General features: G+C 40.6%; 2 protein-coding genes and 1 long non-coding RNA gene across 4 annotated transcripts in view; 2 read left to right on the top strand and 1 right to left on the bottom strand.

Annotated features, from left to right (window-relative positions):
- The window catches only part of LOC117714819 (killer cell lectin-like receptor subfamily B member 1F), a 525987-nt gene that overhangs the window by 389185 nt on the left and 111446 nt on the right, over positions 1–25356 (bottom strand). The gene's annotated exons all lie outside the window — the stretch shown is intronic.
- Positions 12064–12543, top strand: LOC143443550 (uncharacterized). The gene is made up of 2 exons (XR_013112645.1): positions 12064–12341; positions 12412–12543. It is a non-coding gene; the product is annotated as an uncharacterized LOC143443550 (long non-coding RNA).
- Positions 12899–19704, top strand: LOC117714804 (C-type lectin domain family 2 member D11-like). Its single transcript, XM_034511475.2, has 5 exons — positions 12899–13053; positions 15819–15944; positions 16874–17052; positions 17615–17721; positions 18691–19704. Exons 1-5 carry the CDS (start codon positions 12987–12989, stop codon positions 18833–18835), a joined length of 624 nt encoding a protein of 207 aa, XP_034367366.1. The 5' UTR covers positions 12899–12986; the 3' UTR covers positions 18836–19704.

Below are 25356 nucleotides of genomic sequence, written 5' to 3'. Positions count from 1 at the left end.
TAAAGATCACTGTAGACAACAGTAAAACAGATTCCATGTCCAGAAATAGAATCATATGTCATTGGCAATGAAAATCCCGATTACCATAAAACTGAGCATCAAAATGTCTCTTGACTAAAAGAAGATCCTCCTTAGAGATGCTTTGACTCCCTTCCAGAAACAGCATACCACTTACTTTTGGACAGCACTCAGCAGGTGTCAACACATCTTCACATCTATCAGGTTTAATTCAGCCAAAGCTCCTTTGTGAATAATACATGCATAAGCATTATTCTTTCAATTCAGCTTTATCAAAGTAAATAGGTGAACTCAATGGAGAATTCATCCCATGGAATTCTGTTTTAAGATCGTGGAAAAAGGCTTCTATCTGTAGTCGACCCTCTACTTGAATCCAATTGTCCTTGTTAGTCAAAACCCCCTTTAACTTTTATTCCAGTTTTCCTCAATTTTCCTCAACCTTAAATGAGTTTCAAAGTTAACTTCACAGATGCTTGTCAGTGCCCACGTTCACACAGGTTTGCTCTGAACCTTGGCTGTGCTGGGCTGATCCTTCTTGTCTTGACCCTGGTTGGGGTGAGTGTCTTAGGTGAGACCAGGATGTGTGCTTCAGAATTCTTACTCTTTCTTTTCTTCTGCCATAAATATTGGTGCCCCTTCACATGATTTGGGCCCCTTGAGCCTGGGAGAATGTCAATAACATGAATGGATACAGGACAGTATCCCATGCCCAGTGAGAAATTTCATATTCCCTTCATGCTTCCAAATTCCTCTAAGACCTATTGGGGGCTATTACATAAACATGAAGGGCTCTCTAACAAGCCCAAGCCTGACAAAGATGGCACAAGATTTTGTCCTTCCCCTATTCCCAAGGTCTATTCCCTTATTTAGGCACTTTCTTTGATTTCAAAGGTGGTTGAAATTTTCTATGTATAAAAAGATACTGGCCTTTTATAAGGTCATGTGTGTGTGTGTGTGTGTGTGTGTGTGTGTGTGTGTGTGTCTGTGTCTGTGTCTGTGTCTGTGTCTGTATATATGTATGTAGTAAATACACTGTTCTAACGCTGGAGACTAGAGTAATTCCCTTGGAAAGAACATGCCTTTTTAAAAATGCCTACCTGGAGCCTATAGGCACATAGAACTTTTTTTCTTTTTCCCCTCTTACACTTTATATGTTTCAAAGAGTTTCTTAAGCAGCACTGTTCATATTGTGGTTCAGATGATACATATTGTGTCATGAAGCTAGTTTCTCAGTCCCAACCAGCAGAGGAAAAGTGAGTGTGTAAGGAGAAGAACATTTGTTAGCTTGGAGCTTTGACAGCTGAGAGAAATGACCACAAAGTCAGAGGTTGCATTACAGCTGAACTAGGGTTATGAGAGAGATAATTATTTCAGGAGCTGTGACAGAAACCAGCCTTCCTCAGTTTTCAGTGTTGTAACAAGATGTCACAGATAAGCAAGAGTGGAAAATCATTTGATTGACAGTTCAAGGGGCCTCATGTCCATCCTCAGCTTGCTCCATTGCTGCTAGCCATATGGTGATGAAGAAATGTGGTTGTATAAGGCCATAGCAAAGTTACTCACCTTGTAGTAGGTGGGAAGCAGAGAAGATGGCAAACCTACAGGGTGGGGGTGAGGCAGAGATTAAAGGTCTGTTCCCTGTGACCTATGAATTTCATGAGGATTCATTTCATTTGGCTGGAACTCAGCAATGGGTTAATTTTTTGGTTGAGTTAGCACATCCATGATCCAGTCACCTCTTAACAGCATCACAATTACCTCACACAGGACCTTCTGGAGCACTTGATATCAAAATTATAATTGTGTGTAGCTCACAAAGAAGCCATTAGCTGTTTGGTGTCATGTCATTTTTTTAGTGTGAGTTGTCATGGTAGCTGCATGCAACAAGAGAACCATATTCACTATTGTTTGTATAACAGGAGCAGACTTTGTTCCTTTCATAATCAAAAGTATGTAGGATTGAGTGAAATTTCTATACAGTGCTTACAGTGGAGTTTTCAGGAGTGGTTTAGAGGATTGTTTTAATAATCTTGTTTGAGCAACCTTAAGCAAATCACACAAATTGATATGGGAAATGTATTTCTTGTTACTTGGAACACATGAGATTTGAATGTAAAATGCGGAAACTCACATTTAGGTTTATTTAACATGTGATGACAATGTATGATGTATAGAGATTGTTAAACATACAAAGTTGACATACAGTAGAGAAGTTAAGTGTACAGAGTAAGCTCAGTGAATCTGTCACTTTACTCTGAGGACAAGATGACACTGTGATTAGACAGAAGCCATTGGTGAGCCTGGAGCTGCCACACTCAGTTGGAAAAGTGTCAGTCAAGCAAGTCCACTGTTGTTTTAACTCTCTGTCCCTGGCTTTTAGGTACAGAAAAGGGAGAAACAGTTTCCTTGACAGGATTAATTTGGGAATTAATGAGGGATATAAGAGAACTCCTCAGGAGTCTGGTAGGAGGAGGCCTGTGAGGCCTTAAAGGAATTTTGAAAGGAAGTCATTGACTTAAACAGATCAGCCTGAAGGAAATTATCCTGAGAGCTCTAGAAAGATCCTGTAGGGTGGAAGAGATAAAAGAGGGGGAGTCATGGCTGGACTAGCATGCAGACCATCAAGATGACCTCAGATTGTCTCTCTCATGGTCAAGGGCTTCACAAGAAACTAAACAAAGGAAGAACACCTCTGAGAGAGCTCTGACCACTATCATGTGCCACCTTTTTTTAAAGATTCATCAGTGCATTTAGAACTCATCTTTCCCGTACAATCCACCCTGAGACTGTCTGCGTCAAGCTTGAATTCTAGTCGTATTTCCACAAGCTGTCATTAAGATGTCAACCTAAGGAAAGACATCTCACTCTGTATATTGAATGCATTCATTGTGGACTGGAATTTCAGATCATCAGGGCTTCAAGCAGGTCTGCTCAGCTTGCTTGATGAGTAGGTACACCAAGCCTGTGTATTCTGCAATATACAACTCTCAAAACAAATTTTAGTATCAAGATGAGGGTGTGCTCCCAACATCCTCTCATTCCTGCCTCCCTGCTCTTGCAATTCCCCAACACTAGGGAAGCCAAACTTTTAGGTACCAAGGCTGTCCACTTCCACTGATGCCTGGAAAGACCACCCTCAACTACCTATACAGGTGGTCCCTTTGTGTTCTAGGGCTGGGGATTTTAGAATGGCAACTCCAGCTTGCTTCTTAGGACCATTTGCTTGAAAAATTGTTTTCCAGGCTTTTACTCTAAGGTAGAGTCTGTCTTTGTCACTGAGGTGGGTTTCCTGTATGCAGCAAAATGCTGGGTCCTGTTTATGTATCCAGTCCATTAGCCTATGTCTTTTAATTGGGGAATTGAGTCCATTGATATTAACAGATATTAAGGGACAGTCGTTGCTTTCTGTTCTTTTTCTTAGAGGTAGAATTATCTTTGTGTGGCTATCTTCTTTTGGGTTTGTTGGAAAAGGATTAATTTCTTGCTCTTTCTAGGGTATAATTTCCCTTCTTGTATTGGAGCTTTTCTGCTATTATCCTTTGTAATGTTGGGTTTGTGAAAAAATATTGTGTAAATTTGGTTTTGTTGTGGAATATCTTGGTTTTTCCATCTATGGTAATTGAGAGTTTTGGTGGGTATATTAGCCTGGGCTAGCATTTGTGTTCTCTTAGGATCTGTAAGACATCTGTCCAGCATCTTCTAGCTTTTATAGTATCTGGTGAGAAGTCTGGTATAATTATGATAGGTCTGCCTTTATATGTTACTTGGCCTTTTTTTGTTACTGCATTTACTATTCTTTCTTTCTTTCTTTCTTTCTTTCTTTCTTTCTTTCTTTGTTTTGTGTACTTGGTGTTTTGATTATTATGTGACAGGAGGTATTTCTTTTCTGGTCTAGTCTATTTGGCATTCTATAGGCTTCTTGTGTGTTTATGAGCATCTTGTGCTTTAGATTAGGAAAGTTTTTTTTTATAATTATTTTGAAGATATTTATTGGCCCTTTAAGTTGGGAATCTTCACTCTCATCTATACCTATTATCCTTAGGTTTGGTCTTCTCATTGTGTCCTAGATTTCCTGGATGTTTTGTGTTAAGAAACACAAAACATTTTTTTTTTTTTTTGCATTTTACGTTTTCTTTGACAGTTGTGTCAATATTTTCTATAGTATCTTCTGCACCTGAGATTCTTTCTTCTATCTTTTGTATTCTGTTGGTGATGCTTTCGTCTATGACTCTTGATTTCTTTCCTAGGTTTTCTATCTCCAGGGTAGTCTCCCTTTGTGATTTCTTTATTGTTTCTACTATCATTTTTATGTCCTAGATAGTTTTGTTCAATTCTTTCACCTGTTTGGTTGTGTTCTCTTGTAATTGTTTAAGGGATTTTTGTGTTTCCTCTTTAAGGGCTTCTACCTGTTTACCTGTGTTTTCTTCAGATTCTTTGAGAGTATTATTTATGTCCTTCTTAAAGTCCTCTATCATCATCATTAGAAGTGATTTTAAATCTGAATCTTGCTGTTCTGTTGATAGGGGGAATTTATGACTTTCTTGTGTGAGAAAACTAGGTTCTGATGATGCCAAGTACCCTGCGTTGTTGATGCTTATATTCTTGTGTTTTCCTTTTGCCCTCTCAATCTCCTTAGTGCTCCCTGCCCTGTCTCTGACTGGAGCCTGTCTTTCCTATTATCTTGGTTGTATCAGAAATGTGTGGGGTGGATGTTACTACTGGGGTTAGAGCTGCGGCCCAATATCTGCTCAGTGTTCAGGCACAGAAAGGACTAAACCAGTGCTCTGGGCCAGGAGTGACTTCCTGGGTCCTTGTGGATCCCATTTATTCCCTGTTTGGGGCACGCATTTCTCTCTGCTTACCTAACATACTGCCTGGGTTAGAGTTCCTGGGAGGACTGCTTCCTCTGGGTTCTGTGAGATTGGGGGCAGAGTTGCTGCCCAGGATCTGCTTAGTGCTTGGTCCCAGACCAGAAGGACAGATTTTTGAAATCTTAAAACTATGTCCAGTGACATATTTCTTTCAAATATGGCTACACCTAATTCTTCCTAAACAGTTCTATGAACTAGGGACCGGTCATTCAAATATATGAGTGCCATTCTTATATAAACCACCACGATAATATTCCTTTTATTTTGTCAACTGTAATCTTTGTTGTCAAAATTCTTCAGATTCATGTGGTCCTATTTTTCTATTTTGTTTTGTTGTCACAATCATTACAAAATGCAACATCATGGATATTGCTATCTTTTCTTATAGGGATTTGATAATTTTAGGTTTTGGGTTTAGCTATTTTATTTTACTTAATGTTTTATTGGTATGAAGAGACACAAGACCAGGACAACTCTTATAAAAGGAAATATTGAATTGGGACTGGATTACAGTTTCAGAGGTTTAGATCATTATCTTCATGGTGGGAAGCATGGCAGCATGCAGGTTGACAGGGTGCTGGAGATGAAGCAGAGGATTCTACATCCTGATCTGCAGGCAGCAAGAAGATACTGTGTTCCACACTGGGTGTAGCTTGAACATATAAGTCCTGCCTCCACAGTGACACACTTCTTCTAATAAGGTCATTCATCCTAATGGTGACAATTTCTATGGCCAAGCATTCAAACACATGAATCTATAGAGGCCATTCCTGTTAAAACCACCATTGCTATTTAATCCATTTTGAGTTAATTTTTTTTATATAATAGTATAAGAATCATACTTCATTTTTGTATGTGGATTTCCAGTTCTCTAAACATTATTCATTAAAGGAACTAATTTTTCCAAGTTGTGTCAATTGTCAAGATAATTTGAATATTCACATGATAATTTATTCATGTTCTTGGTTCTGTGCTATTCCCTTCAGTCTATTTGTGTCTATGCCAGTATCACACTGTTTTAATTACAATATATTATTAACATGTTTTCAAATCAGGCAGCATGTGTCTTCTTACTTTGTTTTTTAATGTTTAAAATCCTCTAATATTCCATTTAGATTTCAAGATAAAATTTTCTATTTTTGTGAAGATGTTATTAATATTCTAATAAAGATTCCTTTAAAAATTCTTTTAAATTGCTTTTAAGTGATGCATGGTGTTCCAAAAAGTAATGATCTTTGCATTTTAATTTTACCTTCTGAAATGTTTAATTCAGTTCTAATGAGTTTGTTTATATGTCTGAGACAGAGAGTGAGAGACATACATGGAAGTTTTCATTCTTTGTAAATTATATATGCATAGGATGCATTATGATCATAGCTGCTCCTCATATCATCCCACTCCAACCCCTCCTAGGCCCCTCTTTAATGTATCCCTCTCCCATGGCTTCATTGTTTGTTTATTGTTTTCTTATTTATAATCCTCTGAGTTCAATGAATCCTACCTGTACATGCATAGGTGTAAGACCATCACTGGAGTGTGAGCAACCCACCATTGGCCACAGCCACAATGAAAACTGATTCTTCTTTCTATAACAGTTATCAACTGCTAATTAATAGCTCTTCAGGAAGGAGTGGGGCCTTGTACATCTCTCTCCCAACCATGCTGAGTGTCTTCTTTTATTCATTTTTGAGAAAGTGTATCTGTGTAGTCTGGTGTTCTGGAACTCACTATGTAGACCAGGCTGGCCTTGAACTCACAGAGAACTTCCTATCTTTGCCTCACAAGTACTAGGCATGCACAATGACTTCTAGCCCATGCTGGAATTTTGACTGGCTTGATTTTGTGCAGATAAACCCAGCTGCTGTGAGTTTGTGAAGGCAACAACCATGTCATTTCCAGAAGACAGAATTTTAGGGTATTTTTACATTCTTTTCACCTGGTTCCTCCACGATGTTCCCTGAGTGGGAATTAATTTAGACATCTCTTTTCAGGCTGAGTACTCTCACTTACTTATTCTCGGCACATTGATCATTGCTTATTACAAAAAATGGATGTTTGGAAACAGTATGACAACATGGCCATTTACCAAATGAACAACAATAGGTCCCTCCCTTTGGCCTATGATGCCTATAGCCTTGGGTTTCAATACATTTATAGCACCAGGCATGAGTTCTCTCCTATAGAGTAGGAGACCTCAAGTCTAGTTGGAAATCCAGTTGTTTACCCCCATAACCTGCATACCAGTATTGCATCAGTGGTTACCTTGTGTGGCTGATTGATGTTGTAGGGCAAGACTACTGATGGCTTCTCCCTCAGCAGCCTGCACAGTGCCTTCCAGCATTATGAAAGCTTACCACCAGCTTAGAGGTTTCCTGATCAATTCCAGATTGGTTAATTTATGTTCTGAAAATATGTTGTATATTCATCAGTAGTAATTGTGTAAACTTAAGAACAAAGGCAAGAGCCTGTGTTGTTTTGAGGGACTCTGGGGTATCCCTTACAAATATCTTACAGGTTATCCCATATTTGGAACTGAGATATCAGATAATATCATATACACATGCAAAAAATTATTTTCCAAGCAACTTATGCATCTGTGAAGCTTCATTTTAAGAAGTATTGTTTTCCTTCCTTTTATTGGCTCATCTTTTGCTATTTACATTTTTTTCAGGGTTAGCACCTGAAAAGACCAGTCCCATCTCTCTTACTCTTTGCATGAGAGCTTTCTCTGAGATAATTTTTGTCGGGTTTGGGTTATTTTACTTATCAAACCAATTCTCCTACCTCTCTCTTTTTGTAATGTCTGGCAATCCACATGTGGTATCCATAAGTGAACTAGAACATCCCATTCATGCCATTTGTTTTGCTTCATTGAGAAGAAGGAGCCTATCTATGATGACTCTGGCAAGTAGGCCATTCTTCAGTTACAGGGTCCTGAGCAAAAAGGTCCAGGATATCAGAGATAAAGAAGATAGGTGAGCTTGAGCTTAGGAGGTCTTGCAGAAGCCATGTCTTAAGCCATGTCTTGCTAATAAATACAGCATTTTGTTCACTATTCCAGGGGGAGAGATAGGACAGAATCAGAAGAAAGCTATCATACAATGGGATAAAATCAGTAGGAAGCTAGCCAAGCAGTGATGCACAAGGGGAACATGGAAAATCTCAAGAGCATGACAGATGGAGCACACAGTGGCCTTGAGGCTGATGACCCCGGTCTTTATGGGGAAAAGCCTAGTTCCCAGGAACTGAAGCAGTAAGTCCTTTGAGGCCCTGCCTTCAGGCCCAGACAGGCATTGCCAAGTTCATGGCTGAGCAAAGACACAGAATTAGGTTTCTTTTATCCTTTCATTATGGCATCTGAGAAAGCTTTGTGTAGGTCTGGTTCTCAACAGTGTGGAAGGGTTCTGCCTAGATCCCCTGCAGAATGAAGCATGGGAGCATCCTCAGTTGCCTACTCCCTTCTCTGTAATATATTTTCTTAGTTTAAAGTGGGCTGGGGTGCAGCCTCCTAGTTAGTGTCTGAACTTCCCACAGAGCTGCTCTGGTGTGTGTGCCAATGCCTCAAGCAATGCCTCTGTGGAACAAGGAGCTCTTGTAGCTTCCTGGTGAGCCATTCTGCTCATGGCACCCACTGCTTTGCACTTTGAGCCTGAAGCTTATAATCTTAACTCATGACTGCCAGTTTCTGGCTTTTTTTTACCTTCTTGCAAAGAATTATTCCTTTACCGTGTTCCTTTCACATTTAAGAGTGCTATTGCTTATGTTTTACTCTATTTTTTATACATCCTAACTTCCATTATTAATCTGGAAGGGTTTGATATCAAAAGAAGCTTCAAATTAAAAGCTTGTCTTTATTTTTTCTTGAGACACTCAGTAGAACTTTTACTATGGCCATACTATAAAACCCTGGATAATCATTCACCATTTGACTTTGATTTACTATTTCCTTGTCTGTAACACCACATTGCAATCTTTTTTTACCGATTCTATATCTGCCTCTCTCTCTCTCTCTCTCTCTCTCTCTCTCTCTCTCTCTCTCTCTCTCTCCCTCCCTCTCCCTCTCTTTCTCTTTCCTTCTATTTTATTGTGACAAGATACATCTGAATTCTGGTACATGTGAATTCTGATATATATATTCTGAAAATCAGGTAGTCAAAGACATTATTAGCTCAAAACCACAGCAAAATTCTCCAGGCATGTAATGTCAGGATGGTTTTCTTTTTATCTGTGCAACCATGGCTACATTACTGTGCAGTAGATGGTGTTGCTCCTCATAGTCTGTAACCAGCAGGTGTCAGTTTGCTTCACATTCATATGAATAAAGGGCACTTATCTCTGGTTGTTTTTCTCAATTAGTTCACACTTTTTATCACAGAGGCATTTGTAAGCACTTTTATTAGAAACCACTTTACTTTCTTAGCAGAGATATTATGAATTACTTTTAGCCATGGATGGCTTCAGAACTTACAGCTAAAGTTCAGTGTCCTCAAAGCATCATTTGAATTTTCTGTTTAGAGGATCAGACTTCTCTTTACTCTACTGATATTTGTAAGTCATCTCCTCAGCTTTCATTGACTGGAAGATGGCTTATTTAAGTGTGCTCTGTGAGCAAACTTAATGTTGGTGTGTTTACTCACGCATCCCCCCATGTAAGGCTACACTATCTTGACAAAGGAAAGAGTTTTTGTGGCAAGAACATACATTGCTAACAAATTTCCAGGTAATTCTTATATAAAAATAAACCCTGAGACCCTTATACATTGATATGTCTATATATTCTAGAGTTGCTAGTTTTTCTAGAAATGTATAGAATCACTCAAGATAGACAACTTGTGAAAATACCACACACTTACTCAAGTCTTTGGTTTAGATGCAGCACGAAGCAGAACCCTGTGCTTGGCATTGAGTGAAATGACTGTCATCTAACAGAGACAGCTGAAGAAGTTTCACTAAGTCTTAAGTGAGCCGTGAGACCCTCATACTGGCTTCCCCTCACTTTGTAATCAAGTTGTAGGTCACAACCTTTCTTCTGGAACTCACAGACAGCAGACTGCAGCCACTGCCATGTAATTGCAAGCACCTGGTACAATTCTACTCTGATCACAGACTTTAAGGAAATCCTTGCTTTTCTTTTGTTTCACTTGTGATATAAGAATGCCTGACTTGGAGACATTTGTAGTTCTATCTCTAAGGCTCTAGGCCTGAAAATCATTGGAGGAGTTAGCACATCCCATAGACCCAAGTCCTCTACTCCCTGTTACTTTGACAAATGAAGTTCTTAACTCAGGTGAACATTGACTTGTAGCTGTCCAGCGGCCATGGATGAACTGGATTTACCTGAAAGAGGGGCTGGAAATGAAAAAAGGACAGGGGTGGGAGAGAAACATGAAGCCAAGACAAGATTCTGATCAAAGTTCCAAGTTTAATATTCAGCACTGCATTGATATAGGGGAAGCCCACTGAACCCATCCTTTGTTTGAGCTGGATAATGTTGCAAAGCAGTCTCAGCCGGCAGTCTGCTCTTCTAAGTTCTTCCAGGAAGTTGTAATTGTAAAAAAAGTGGATGACTTCAACCTAGGGGTTAAGGTCCTGTAAGGAAGTTTTAAGTAGAAACAAGACAGATGACTTTACTTAGGGCTAAAGGTCCTTTGTAAAAAGCAGGCAAGGTCTGTTCATCCTGCTCAAGGCTGGGAAGGGCACTTTGATCCAAGTCCTCCCCTCCCTGTTGCTCTGACAGATAAAATCTTTAGCTCAGGTGAACACTGGCACATCCACATCCAAGTGACAGGCATGAATGGTTTCTTCCTCATTGCTTTTCCTGTTGTGTCAGACATTATTGTTTTGTTTTGACACCACATTTAGCTGGGCGGTGGTAGCACACGCCTTTAATCCCAGAGGCAGGTGGATTTCTGAGTTCAAGGCTAGCCTGGTCTACAGAGTGAGTTCCAGGTCAGCCAGGACTACACAGAGAAACCCTGTCTCGAAAAGCAAAAAAAAAAAAAAAAAAAAAAAAAAAAAAAAAAGACACCACATTTATGTTATTTCACACGTCACAGCTCCCTTCACAGCATGGATATTTCAGGAGCCTATAGTTCAATTCATCTCATATAGTGAAAGACCCCCAAAAGGGGACCCTCACCCAAGTCCGGACCTGCACGAACCCAAGGACACACGAGAAACCATCTTGATGCAATTGCAGAGGAGGTTTAATGACGAGGGCCCTCGGGCCGGAACATATCTCACACAGGAGATAGAGGTTCCCACCCAAAACCCAGGAAACTTGGGATATTTATGGGTAGGGGTTGGGGAGAGCGGGAAAATTTGGCGCGGTTACATATGATTGGTTGCACTTTCACGCGGCTACACATGATTGGATATTTCAAACATCAGCAACTTGCAGAACTGGCAGAACTTGCAGAACCTCGGACCTCCCAGAAAGGGAGGGAGAGAGAAGTAAACACCAGATAGCCCATTACTCACTTGGGCTTGTTTGGACTTGTCTGGGCACACCCTTGCATACCTTTATTTTTGGTCACCCTGCCCCTGCAGGGACTTAATATTTTATTATGACTAAGTTTAACAAATTGTTGGTGGTCTTTGCTGACCATGAATTTTTTGTTATTGTTTCAACACTGCTTTCAAATTTTATTTTCACAATAGCACCAGAGACTTTCACATATTTTAATTTTCACAATGTGGCACAGAATAATTCCTGGAACTGGGGTGGGGTGGAATCCATGAAATTTTAATTGAAGACTGAGTGCTTTGTTTACCCTGGACTGTGGATGAGTAACTCAAAACATGGTTAAAGGGAGAAAAACAAATCGTTCAGATTAGATTACATGTGGGCAGAAGTGGACACAGACTGCAGAGCATTCAAAACAGATTTCCTTGAGTTCATTTAGCCTCACAGAACTTAGAGTCTGTCACTGATCACAATTCCCATCTCCTGCCTACAATGACATCAAGAAGCTATGGCAATGTAAAGACATTTAGGTTCCCCAATTTTTTCCTCAGAAGTTCAACTCAGAAGTTGAAAAATTACTAATATGTTATAAAAGATACTCCTATATTTGTATATGTTATAAAGAGTTGGCAGCAGTTCCTGCAGGCTGATGTTTATCTCTTATCTTCATGGCCCACCCATTCCTGGGATGACTCAGCAGCCCTTTGTCCTGTAACTCTGCATTCTTTGTTAACTGATTAACTGGGCCTCTGGCTAGCAAACCCTAAAGGAGGCAGCTTCAGCTACTTTGGTTTAGGGAGAAGGAATTTACTGGGTCCTTTTTTATTAGTTTTTCGTGGGACCCATTAAATTTTCTTTTAGGAGAAGGGAGGGAGAGTAGAGAATGGAACTGGGGAGAGAGAAGAGAGGCCAGAAGTAGGTAGAGACATTGGGGCTGGGAGAGGGATCAGACCTTGAAGCTGTCATGTGAGCTCACAGAAGAGAAGGTATGTATGCTACTGGTCAGATTAAAAGCCTTCCAGGCCTTTGTTTTAAACTGTCAGGCTTTTGTCTTAGGTCAAGAGTGTATAGGAGTTCTGCCTGCATGTATGTCTGAGAACTATATAAGGGCAGCAGAGGCAGAGAAGAAGGTGTAACAACACAGGCTCACCTACCCTGAAGATCACTGTCTGATGGACAGGAAAGGGTTGGTAATAATATCTTCTTTTTGTTGTTGTCTTTTATTTCTGAATTGATTCCTGCAGGACAGTAAACCTGGTCTCCCCCTGCAGGCCCTGAAGTTGCTCTGCTAAAAGCTCTTTGTTTACAGGATTAGTTTGTAAGTGGGGTTGGGGAGTAGGGTGAGGGTTCAGGGGCTGAACCCACCCAGGACCAGATCTTTTCCAAACTACTGCTGTAAACTTTATTTCAGACCCACTGTGACAATCTCACAGAAGCCCTTTATTACAGGTCACAATAATCCCTTCCTTACAATCTGATCGTGTTTCAGTTTCAAATTAACACATTCCTGCTTGTACATAGGGGAGGAGCTCAAGCTGGCTGGTTAAATACTGGGACTGGGATAGGGTTCTGCTTTTCAGCTTTCAAATTTCAATCCTTCTGTAGCTGAAACTCAGCTTCTCAGCTCTGAGATGAGAGCCACAGAGGCTTCCCTCCCTATGCTCAATACCACAGACAGCCCGCAGGAGGGAGAAATGGGTATGTATTTAATAGTATTTGAACCAAACTATAAGAGCAGAGAGGAGCTTCACCAGGGACAGGAAGGCAGAAGAGCTGAGCCTTGAACAAAAGAATAAGAACAGAAGGGCTTCTGTGAGCCTGTCACAGTGGGTCTGCAGAGTAGGAGAAAGCAGACAGGATTAGCTATGAGGTTGTTACATTAGTTATTCTGTTGGAGCAGGCAACACTTGAATAGTTCTCAGGGAAGAGAAACAAAGAGTGAGTCAGTCACCTTTTAAGAGCCAGAGCTGCAGCTCCAGCTTTCTTTCTTTCTTTGTACTCAGCTTGCAGGTCCACTCTTCCCAGGGATCTGGTAATCACACTCTGGTGGGTTACACCAAACTGCTATAGAAATGCTTGCTCTAGGTGTTCCCAGTGAAGGAAATTCAAGCATTGGCTTTACAATGTGCATAGTGATAGAAGTTGCCTGGGAAGCTTGTAGCTTGTGTTTTGCAGATCCATTGTAATTAAAAAAGAACTGTAAGGAGGTGGCATGGGGTGGGATTGGGGTGGGGTAGAGTGAGAGGGTTCAGGGGCTGAACCCACCCAGGACCAGAGCCTTTCTATTTTCAGCTCTAGATAAGTTACAGAAAAAGAATGTAATGGGATTTTCTACTTCATTCTTCATACAAGCAAAGCTGTGTTTCTTGTTTCAAACTGTCTATACTTCATTATATTACATTCCTTTATCTTCCTTTGTCCCCTCATTCCTTTTTCTTCACCTTAATTTTTTTTTTCATTTAGGGAAAGAATATTAAATTTTGAGAAAACAAGATTGATATTTATCAAAATATAAAATTCATAACAAATGTTAAGCTTATCACTTAACCAAGTATTCTAACGGAAATTATTATGATTATTATTACTATTATTACTGATGATGATGATGATTGATTGATTGATTGATTGATTGATTTTTGGCAAAATCTCATCCTTATCCCCAAGCTGGCCTGGAACTCCTGCTCCCTCTGCCTCAGGAGGGTTCATTTTTGAAATCAAATAGTAAAACATTTAGCCAAGGGAAACATTTCCTAACGTAAATGTGGAGCTCATGTCTAAAATGCAGCTGTTGTATAACCAGCTGCAGGCATTTCACAATTTCACTCCTTTGAAACTAGAACTTGTTTTCTCACTGAAACTGAAAGAAAGATGAAAGAAAACCCGGCCGCCATGCAGAATAGACCACTCCAGACCACATGGTTGGGGGGGGGGGGGAGAGGAGGTTTATTCAGGGAAAGGACAAAAGTGGGGAGACGGTGGGGGAGATAAGAAGTTAAAGAGGGCACGAGTCCGGGTACTGCCTGTTTTATATGGGCGGTGACATAGTATCTCCCAGGTACAGGTGAGGGAGCCAGGTGGATTCTGGGAGCGTGGGGCTGGGCAATGATGTGGGAGTCGCCTAGAAGTGACATCAATGGGTTCAGAGGCTGATACCAACAGAAACAGTTTTTAATTAAGCTAAAAACCAGGCCAGCAATGTTTCATTTCTTTGGTTTTGGAGAGCTCATTTCCAATGTTGCTTTTAAATAAAGACATGAAAATTATGTTCAAACTGTGCTATGGGACACATTCTAACTTAGAAGAAGATCTGTGCGTATACAGCATGAGAAAGATGAATGGCAAAGATCACATTTATGTATCAGAATGAAAAAGACAGTATCCTAATTATACTGGTGTAACACAGAGGATTATCTGTAAATATCTCTCTCTCTCTCTCTCTCTCTCTCTCTCTCTCTATATATATATATATATATATATATATATATATATATATATATATATATTATAAGAAATGCTGGTGTGGAATTCTAAATGAATAAAATTACCTTTCTTATTTTTTTTGAAATGCCCAATATCCACAAATGTTTTCCTTCAATTTCCAACTTGCTAAGAGTTTTTGTTATTTTAGACTAATATTAATTTTTTCACATGATTTTGTTAAGCTTGTTAAAACATTTCCATATTTCACCCATTAGCTATTTATGTGCCTTTATTAATTAACTTATTTACTGACTAATTTCTTTGGACATGGTCCAGGTTGAGTATAAACTTTCTATGTAGCCAAGGCTAGCCTAGTACTCCTGACTCTCCAGCTTCTGCCTCCCTAACACTGGAAATATAAGAGTGTACCAACCTGTTTGTCTCCTTGACTGGAGCAGGAGTTACACAGGTGGTTATGAGCCCCCTTTTAGGAGCTGGGATTGGGAACCCAACTCGGGTCCTCTAGAGGAGCAACAATTGTTCTTAACCTCTCAGCCATCGAATGGGCAGCTCTTGTTGTATCTTTTGTTTCCATGATCTTCACTTTCTCTGTTTATTGCTCTTTTATTGGCCTGTAGTTTAATAACTGGAATGTTCTATGTTCTGTGGCAAACTTTTTTTTTTTTTTTTTTTTTTTTTTTTTTGGTTTTTTCAGCACAGGGTTTCTCTGTGTGGCCCTGGCTGTCCTGGAACTCATTCTATAGACCAGGCTGGCCTTGAACTCAGAAATCCGTCCGCCTCTGCCTCCCAAGTGCTGGGATTAAAGGCTAAGGGCATGTGCCACCCCTGCCCAGCTGTGGCAAACATTCTGTTTCCCTTCCCTCTGGTCTTCTGAGAGCCAAGGTCATCATTTTAGGTCAACATTCTATGAAGGCGTTTGCACCAGGAAAGTATAAGTAAATTCTACAGATGATTCTAGGGTAAAGTTATCTTTTTCTCTAAAAGATTTTTGAGATTGATGTTTTCATATTTCTATTTTTCAGGTAAAAAACTGGAAGTGAAATGTCACAGAATCATCTCCTCTGAGTCTCCTGCTAAGCTTTACTGCTGCTGTGGAGTGATCACGGTCCTCACTGCAGCTGTAGTTGCTCTTTCTGCTGCTTTGTCAGGTAAGTGACTGACTCTCCAAATTCTGCAGCACTCTGTCCACATTCACATTGTCAGTTATACTACAGACCTCTGTGAGCCCGGCACTGTGGGAAGGGCTCCAGAGAAAACACACAGGTAGTACCTGTTCTCTGGAAACTTAGGTTCCAGCAGGAAGATGCAGTGAAACAACATACAGGTTGTGGTGTGAACAGGAGGCCAGGCTCAGCATCTCTGGGATGACCCCATCCAGCAAGCTCTAGACAGAGATGCAGGGGACTCAGGTCCACTTGGGGGAACTGTTCAAGGCAGAGAATGAGGAAAGAAAAAAATCCAAAGAAGAACCTCAAGAAAGAGTGAGGACAGAGAAGGGTAATATGGCCAGTGAGATACAGTGCCTCCCCTCATGACCCATGAGTTTATTTACCAGGCTCAACTGTATTTTGAAAGTATTAAATGGAAAGTTTCTGAAGAATAAACTTATAGGATTTTAGTACCACAGTGTCCAGAATTGTGCAATAAAATCTCACATTGTCCTTTTAAGTATGGAAACCATCTTTTAGTGTAACATGTCCACAGTGTATATACTACCTACCCATAGTTCTCACTGCTATCTCAATTATCAGGCTGGCTGCCAATAGTTGTCCATACAGAGTGCTTGCTGCTGTAGCATCCCTATTGTAGTAAACAGTCATGCACAGCACAGAATGTGATGCTAATATTGAAATGCACTTCCTGGGGGCCCTACTGTCAGTGAGCACCTGAGAGAGAATGGGACACAGGTCCAAGGTGGGAGGCCTTAAGATAAAGGCCCATCATGCTCAGGAGAGGATTTCTACAGATCACTTAGGAAAGCTACAATCACATTCACACCTCACACTGAGCTCAGGAGGGTATTCCAAAAAGAGAGAAGACATGCTGGTTATGATTCATTGTACTGTCTACATTTTAGTAAGAAAGACAGAACAGATCTCAATCAAAAAGACCTATACTCCTTGCCCCAGAAACTGGATTGGAGTTGGAAATAAATGTTTTTATTTTTCTGAATACTCAAGTAACTGGACATCCAGCCAGGACTCCTGCATGGAACAAGAGGCCCAGCTAGCTCGAATTGACAACCAGGAGGAGCTGGTAAGAAATGGGCAGGGATTGGTTTGTCTCTCTGTTCTGTTGAGTATTGTATTGCCTTGACATAGAGAGTTACTGATGATGCATGTGAAAGGATCTCATCCCAAGCACATGGAGACATGGGGGTCGTGTGAGTGTGTGTAATTTGCTGGTACTTGACTTCTGACTAAAGCCCTGAAACATTCAAGAAATATTATTTCACATAGTGGTAATAGTCAGCTGGAAGTCAGATATGTCATTTTACTGGGATACCTAGTGGTCATGAGCATTTTCCTCTAAGCTGGCACATGTTACATACAGCAGATGACAACATAACTGTAATGGGAGGTTAACCCAGAACTATCCTGGTCACAGAGGAATGTGTCACTACATTTAGTACTTTAATTCAAATGAGGACCTTTAGAATTACAGATGTCAAGTGGCTCCACTGAGAACTGGTGACTAGTACAGCTCCAAAGTCTGTGACCCTCAGTTACACCCTCCTATTATCTAGAGGAAGCTGTGGTGTGGAGATTCTTCAGGATCATATGAAAAAAGGAGACACGTGTATTGTGTTTTATGACAGAATTTTCTAAGGAGATACAAGGGGATTTTTGACCACTGGATCGGCCTGCACAGAGAGTCATCAGAGTACCCTTGGAAGTGGACAGATAACACTGAATATAACAACTCGTATGTTTTCACAATAATTTCCCTGCTATTGTGTTCCTGTGTTGTGATATGTGTGTGTTGTGGCTATGAGAGATAAAAGTTGGTGCCATGTGAAGCCAACTGGACTGGGAAGGAAGAAAAAAAAAATGAACCCCTGGTTTAGAGGTAGAGAGTGTGTTGTTTACATGGAACAGTCAATCCCCAGGAAACACACAAACTTAAATCCTTTGGATGTTTTCCTGTTTATTAGTCATCATTTTTAAAACCTTTACTTAGTGTGGTTTTACTCAAAATCTTTCCCATAACGATGGCGTCTGGGGGCAGCTATTGTTTGCTTCAGCTCCAACCTGAACCTTCTTGTTGTTGATAACTGTCCTCTGTGGGATACAGACAAACCCTCAGATGGGCAGTGGGGGCTCTGACACCCCAGAAAGCCACTGCAGAAACTGCAAGCCTGAGATTCAGCAGTCCACTATTGCATGGCTGTACTTGTTCAGGAAAGCAGACTCTAAGGACATTTGGTACCTCCTCTAAAGTCTTGTCATCACAGAGCACCAAAACAGTTCTTGGATTTGAGCATAGCTGTTTGACTGGAATGGTACATCACAGACTTAGTCACATCCACCCATTAAAGCCCTTTGAGCAATTTAGTAAGAAGTGGGCATTCCCATATGCAAAATGTCTCAAAACCTAATTGAAAATTACCTTCTTGAGGTCACTCGTGGCTGCAGTTCATTTGAACATGGCAGTAAGCGCCAGTCCAATGCCTTGTACACACATTACAGGATTTACCATGGACAAATGACAAAGGAGTGATGTGAGATAAACCCTAAGGATGTGAGACAGTAGGTGTAAAACTAGTGCAGGTGATTCCTCAGGGACTCTTTGGTTCATATTACCAAAAAGCAGTTCAGACTGGTGAGATTTCATTGCAGGAGCTAATGCAGTTCTGGGCTCTGCAGACTTAATGTTTTTGATTTTTTTTTTCAGGGTTCCCATCCAGGGAGTGGAAAACTACGCTTACCTGAACACTCACGGGCTCAACAGTGCCAGGGTCTATGTAAATCGCAGGTGGATTTGTAGCAAGCTCAACAGCTATAGCCTCCACTGCCAAACTCCCTTTTCTCCTTTCTAACATTTAACAAGAGACATTTAACAAGGCTTTTTAGCCTGTTACCTATGGGTGCTACTCTTTACCCTATGGTTCCACATTGCTATCAAAACAAATTAAGAGTATTTCCTAACATCACAAGTGAAAACCATCTTGGAGAGCTGCACATACAGGGGATTACAAGAACATAGATGAGTCTAAAATAGATGCTGGCACTCATACCTTAAGCCTAAAGTACAACTAATGTTCATGAGCCCCACTTTTATCTTGTAAAGTTTTTGTGCAGAGAAGTCCTTCTTTTGAATTTATGAGACCACAAAAATGAGTCCCCCAACATGCATGTGACCTTTAATAATGAAAGCAAAATGGCTGGGATAGTGACATGCATCTGTAACCCCAGCTATGTAAGGGTTGAAACAGGAGGGTCACAGGTTCATGAGTGGGGACTGAAAGTGTCGAAATGCCTTAATAATGATAGGGAAGATGAGAATCCATCTGTAGCATCCCATCCTTTGGAGATCCATGTGGGGAGCCAACAGAAGGCAGCTATCAAACATGCAGCCATCTGGAGCCATATACCCTGACAAGAGACTTGATTACAACAGCCTACAACAGCTGAGCACACTCTGATAATATATCTGATATCCAATAATATATCTGATAATATGTGAGACATATAAAAAGTGAGAGGCAGACAGAAGAAATTATTATTAACTATTAGGCACTTGTAGTAGGCACTTGAGACTCAAGACAGGCAACTAGGAATTAGACACTTGTACTTGAGTCTAGGAACTTGGAAGTAAAACTTGGAACTAGGAACTAGGGATTAGGAACTCAAGACTTGGGACTTAGACTAGGAAGAGAGACTGAAGAATAAACGGGATTGAATCACACTCTGTCTGGTCTCCATTCTTCAAGTCCATCCTCACTCTCTCTCTTGCTGAACCCGACCTGCTGACCAGAGCAGTCTGGGGCAGTGCAGGCTCTAATGATTTAGCTCCCAAGGCTTTTGGCAGTACTGGTTCCAACATTGACAGAGTGGTCCGTGACATTTTCCTTGAGATAGAGAGTTACAGATGAAGCCTGAGGAAGGATCCCATCCCAAGCACATGAAGATATGGGAGTTGTGTGAGTGTGTGTAATTTCCTGGTACTTGACTTCTGACTGAAGCCCTGAAACATTCAAGAAATATTATTTCACATAGTGGTGATAGTTAGCTGGAAGTCAGATATGTCATTTTGCTGGGATACCTAGTGGTCATGAGCATTTTCCTCTAAGCTGGCACATGTTACATACAGCAGATGACAACATGACTGCAATGGGAGGTTAACCCAGAACTATTCTGGTCACAGAGGAATGTGTCACTACATTTAGTACTTTAATTCAAATGAGGTTCTTTAGAATTACAGATGTCAAGTGGCTCCACTGAGAACTGGTGACTAGTACAGCTCCAAAGACTGTGATCCTCAGTTACACCCTCCTGTTATCTAGAGGAAGCTGTGGTGTGGAGATTCTTCAGGATCATATGAAAAAAAGAGACACATGTATTCTTGGCTTTTTGTGTTTCATGACAGAATTTTCAAAGGAGATACAAGGGGATTTTTGACCACTGGATCGGCCTGCACAGAGAGTCATCAGAGTACCCTTGGAAGTGGACAGATAACACTGAATATAATAACTCGTATGTTTTCACAATAATTTCCCTGCTACTGTGTTCAGGTGTTTTGATATGTGTGTGTTGTGGCAGTGAGAGATGAAAGTCTGTGCCATGTGAAGCCAACTGTACTGGGAAGGAAGAAGAAGAGGAAGAGGAAGAAGAACAAGGAGAAGGAGAAGGAGAAGAAGGAGAAGAAGAAAAAACCCTTGGGCTAGATGTGTGGCTCAGAGGTAGAGAGTGTGTTGTTTACATGGAACAGGCAATCCCCAGGAAACACACAAACTTAAATCCTTTAGATGTTTTCCTGTTTATTGGTCATCATTTTCAAAACCTTTACTTAGTGTGGTTTTACTCAAAATCTTTCCCATAACGATGGCGTCTGGGGGCAGCTATTGTTTGCTTTAGCTCCAACCTGAACCTTCTTGTTGTTGATAACTGTCCTCTGTGGAATACAGACAAACCCTCAGATGGGCAGTGGGGGCTCTGACACCCCAGAAAGCCACTGCAGAATCTGCAAGCCTGAGATTCAGCAGTCCACTATTGCATGGCTGTACTTGTTCAGGAAAGCAGACTCTAAGGACATTTGGTACCTCCTCTAAAGTCTTGTCATCACAGAGCACCAAAACAGTTCTTGGATTTGAGCATAGCTGTTTGACTGGAATGGTACATCACAGACTTAGTCACATCCACCCATTAAAGCCCTTTGAGCAATTTACTAAGAAGTGGGAATTCCCATATGTCAAATGTCTCAAAACAGAATTGAAAATTACCCTCTTAAGGTCACTCAATGTCTGCAGTTCTTTTGAACATGGCAGCAAGCACCAGCCCAATGCCTTGTACATACATTACAGGATTTGCCATAAACAAATGACAAAGGAGTGATGTGAGTTAAACCCTGAGAATGTAAGACAGTAGGCATAAAACTAGTGCAGGTGATTCCTCAGGGACTCTTTGGTTCATATTACCAAAAAGCAGTGGAGACTGGTGAGATTACATTGCAGGAAGTAATGCAGTTCTGGGTTCTGCAGACTTAATGTTTTTGTTTTTGTTTATTCAGGGTTCCCATCCAGGGAGTGGAATGCTATTCGTACCTGAACAATTACAGTTTCAACAGTGCCAGGGTCTATGTAAATCGCAGGTGGATCTGTAGCAAGCTCAACAGCTATAGCCTCCACTGCCATGATCCTTTTTCTCCTTCCTAACATTTAACAAGAGACACTTTTTAGCCTGTTATGTATGGGTGCTACTCTTTATCCTATGGCTCCACATTGCTATCAAAACAAATTAAGAGTATTTCCTAACATCACAAGTGAAAACCATCTTGGAGAGCTGCACATACAGGGGATTACAAGAACATAGATGAGTCTAAAATAGATGCTGGCACTCATACCTTAAGCCTAAAGTACAACTAATGTTCACGAACCCCACTTTTAGTTGTAAAGTTTTTCTGCAGAGAAGTCCTTTTGAATTTATGAGACCACAAAAATGAGTCCCCAAAAATGCATGTGACCTTTAATAATGAAAGCAAAATGGCTGGGTAGTGACATGCATCTGTAACCCCAGTTATGTAAGGGTTGAAACAGGAGGGTCACAGGTTCATGAGTGGGGACTGAAAGCATCGAAACGCCTTAATAATGATAGGGAAGATGAGACTCCATCTGTAGCATCCCATCCTTTGGAGAACCATAGTATACATGCTTTTCAAAACTCAAGCCAACATACAGAAGAATTTTAAAAGTGCGTAAAAGTAAAATTTACTTTATACTCTGCAATTTAAAACATAAGGGACACTGGTGAAATGTTTCTCTACTTTAGTTTTCAATATTCCTATTTCCAATTATACTGTTCTAAGTATAACTATAACTATTTACTTATCCTGTCCTAAGTACAATACATTTTATAAACAAATACCACTTTAATTTCACCATTTTATGGGATTATTTCACATCAAATGTGAGTTAAACTCCTTAAGCATTTTTTTTTTTTTTTTGGTTTTTCGAGACAGGGTTTCTCTGTGTAGTCCTGGCTGTCCTGGAACTCACTCTGTAGACCAGGCTAACCTCAAAGTCGGAAATCTGCCTGCCTCTGCCTCCTGAGTGCTGGGATTAAAGGCATGTGCCACCATGCCCGGCTCCTTAAGCATTTAATAGTTAATTTTACACTAGCATGTATATTATTGAGTTTTCAAAAAAATATTTAAAACCTTATAGTGTTAGCTACCCCATACTGATGAGTCCCAAAAAGGACGAAATAACAGGCTAAAAAGCATCTCTTGTTCTCTTCATCCTTTGTTTTCCTTCTTGTTCTTTTTTATTCAATATTTTATTTATTTAAATTTCAGATATTATCCCCTTTCCCCATTCCCCACCTCATTAATCCCCTATCCCATCCCTCTTCCTCCTTTTTCTTTAAATACTGTTTAAATTACATGTAAGTATTAATGGGACTCTGTTTATTGTCCTGCTTTTTGTCTGAATATTTGCATCTATTGTATTGCTAGTTCCTCAACCTAGAACTGACCTCTTGTTCTTTTTAAAGACTATGTACCAACTTGATATGCCAAGAGGGAGTTGATATGCATGGGAGGCCTCTAGGTCTCTGAGGAGAAAGGGATGGAGAAATGGGGGAAGGGAAGGGGAGAGGAACATAGCGGGGAGGGGGGAAGGGAAATCAATGAAAAATAAAGTGAACACACTACATTTATTCTGACTTCATTTATGCTTATTGCTTGTGCATATGTATATATGTATATATGTGCCCCACCTGTGCTGGGCAGACAACACAGACACAGCACAGACAGAGATGGACAGGACCAGAAGGGATCAGCTCTCTGCTTACTGAGAGTGACAATGTGGATGCTGGAAATGGAGCAAGAACAAGGTTCCTAACCACTGAGTCATCTTTTCATCCGTCTTGTCTCCCTTTTATTAGCATTGCTGATCAAATTTTGCAAAAGTAGCAGGTATTCCCTGCAGTTTTTGTAAATTTTATTTTATTTTTTTTATAAAATCTTGTCTAAATCTGTGACCTTCCTTAAGTAGCTGGGGTCACAGGTGTGTGACACCACACCAGACATTTTGCTTCTCATTGCTAAAGACCAAGGACATTATTTAATATGCATTGATGCTGTGCCTTCCTGTGTGTCTGTGTAAGGAGGCCACACCCTCTGAAACTGGAGTCACACACAGTTGTGCCTCCCATATGGTGCTGGGATTGAATTCAGGTCCAATGCTCCTAATCACACGTGCATTGGAGAAATGTATTGTTTTTATTTTAAAGTCATGCTTTTTTATGTATTAGATGAATGAAAGCCTATTTCATTCTGAAAAATGAATATCTCAGCCCCCCTCCCCACACTATTTAGTCCTAATACCACTCTTTGCAATTCATTTTACTTCCTACATCCTAAAGGAAAGATAGAATATGTTTCCCAGGGATGGTTCAGAGAAATAAATATTTTATACCATTAAATTGTGTGAACTTAATCGACAACAGAAATAGTGACAGACTTATAAATTTAGCTGACACAATAATACTACAAGAAATAGATCTACTAATATTAATTCCTAAGATTCAAATTACCCAGGGAAATGTCATGTCAGTGTCGCTGTCTGACTCACAGTAAACACACAGTAAGTTTCATTCCATTGCTCTCTGGAAACAGTGCTTAAGGGAACAGCAAATTTTCATGAGCATTGGCCATTTTAAGGGATCTATCCCCAAGATGTCAGTGAGCTGTTCAAAACAGTCTCCTCTCTCTCTCTCTCTCTCTCTCTCTCTCTCTCTCTCTCTCTCTCTCTCTCTCTCTTTCTCTCTCTCTCTCACCCTCACTCTCTCGCTCTCTCTTTCTTCTTTATCTTTTTGGGACAGAGTCTTAATATGTGGAGTAGGCTGGCCTCAAATTCAGAGATTTTCCTGCCTCCTGAGTGCTGGGATTAAAGGAGTATTCCACCATGCCTGGATTAGGTTTTATTGGCTGGGGAGATGGGTCAGTGGGTAAGAGTTTTGTTTGTACAAACACAATGGCCTGAATTCAGGTTTTCATTACCTACAGAAAAAGCCAAGAATGGCTCTCCTTACCCCCTTTTTATTTTAAGTCTACAGGGGACACAGAAAAAAGGCTTCCTAGGGCTTTTTGATCTCTAGTCTGTTCAGAGAGAGACACTGTCTCACATAATAATAATAAAAAGAAGATGATGATTATAAAAGCAAGTGGTTCACACATATTACAAGCAGCATCCAAATCATTTAGGATTAACAGCTTCTCCTAATTCAAATCCATCTAATTTATTCTTAATTTTTATTGGATATTTTATTTACATTTCAAATGTTACCTCCTTTCTTCATTTCCCTCCCACCCAGAAACCTCCTATCCCATCCACCCTCTTCCTGCTTTTATGAGGATGTGCCGCCACCCACCCACTCCCACCTCCCCACCCTCTAATTCTCCCACACTGGGAGATCCAGCCTTCATGTGACCAAGGACTTTCTCCCCCAACTATGTCCAACAAGGCCATCCTCCCATACACATACAGCTGGAGCCACAGGTCCCTCTCTATGTGCTCCCAGGCTGGTGGTTTAGACCCTGGGAGCTCTGGTTGGTTGGTATTGTTGCTCTCCCCATAAGGCCACAAACCCCTTCAGTTCCTTCAGTCTTCTCTCTAACTTCACCATTGGGAACCCCATGAACAATTCAATGATTAGCTGTGAGCATCCACCTCTGTATATGTCAGGCTCTGGCAGAAGTCTAAGGACACAGCTATATCAGGCTCCTGTCAGCATGTACTTCCTGGCATCCATATCAGCTTCTGATTTGGTTACTGCACATACGCTGGATATGCAGATGGAGCAGTCTCTGGACAACCCTTCCTTCAGTTTCTGTCCCACA

Source organism: Arvicanthis niloticus, chromosome 9, assembly GCF_011762505.2.
Source record: "Arvicanthis niloticus isolate mArvNil1 chromosome 9, mArvNil1.pat.X, whole genome shotgun sequence".
Lineage (NCBI taxonomy): Eukaryota > Metazoa > Chordata > Mammalia > Rodentia > Muridae > Arvicanthis > Arvicanthis niloticus.
Note: the sequence above shows the minus strand (reverse complement) of the source record. Positions and strands in the feature narration are given on the sequence as shown.

Bases quoted from the DNA above. Each gene is read 5' to 3' on its own strand.
- LOC117714804 (XM_034511475.2), top strand. From the start codon at position 12,987: ATGAGAGCCACAGAGGCTTCCCTCCCTATGCTCAATACCACAGACAGC. The intron at 13,054-15,818 runs GTATGTATTTAA...TCTATTTTTCAG, and splicing joins CCCGCAGGAGGGAGAAATGG to GTAAAAAACTGGAAGTGAAA. The intron at 17,722-18,690 runs GTATGTTTTCAC...TTTTTTTTTCAG, and splicing joins AACACTGAATATAACAACTC to GGTTCCCATCCAGGGAGTGG.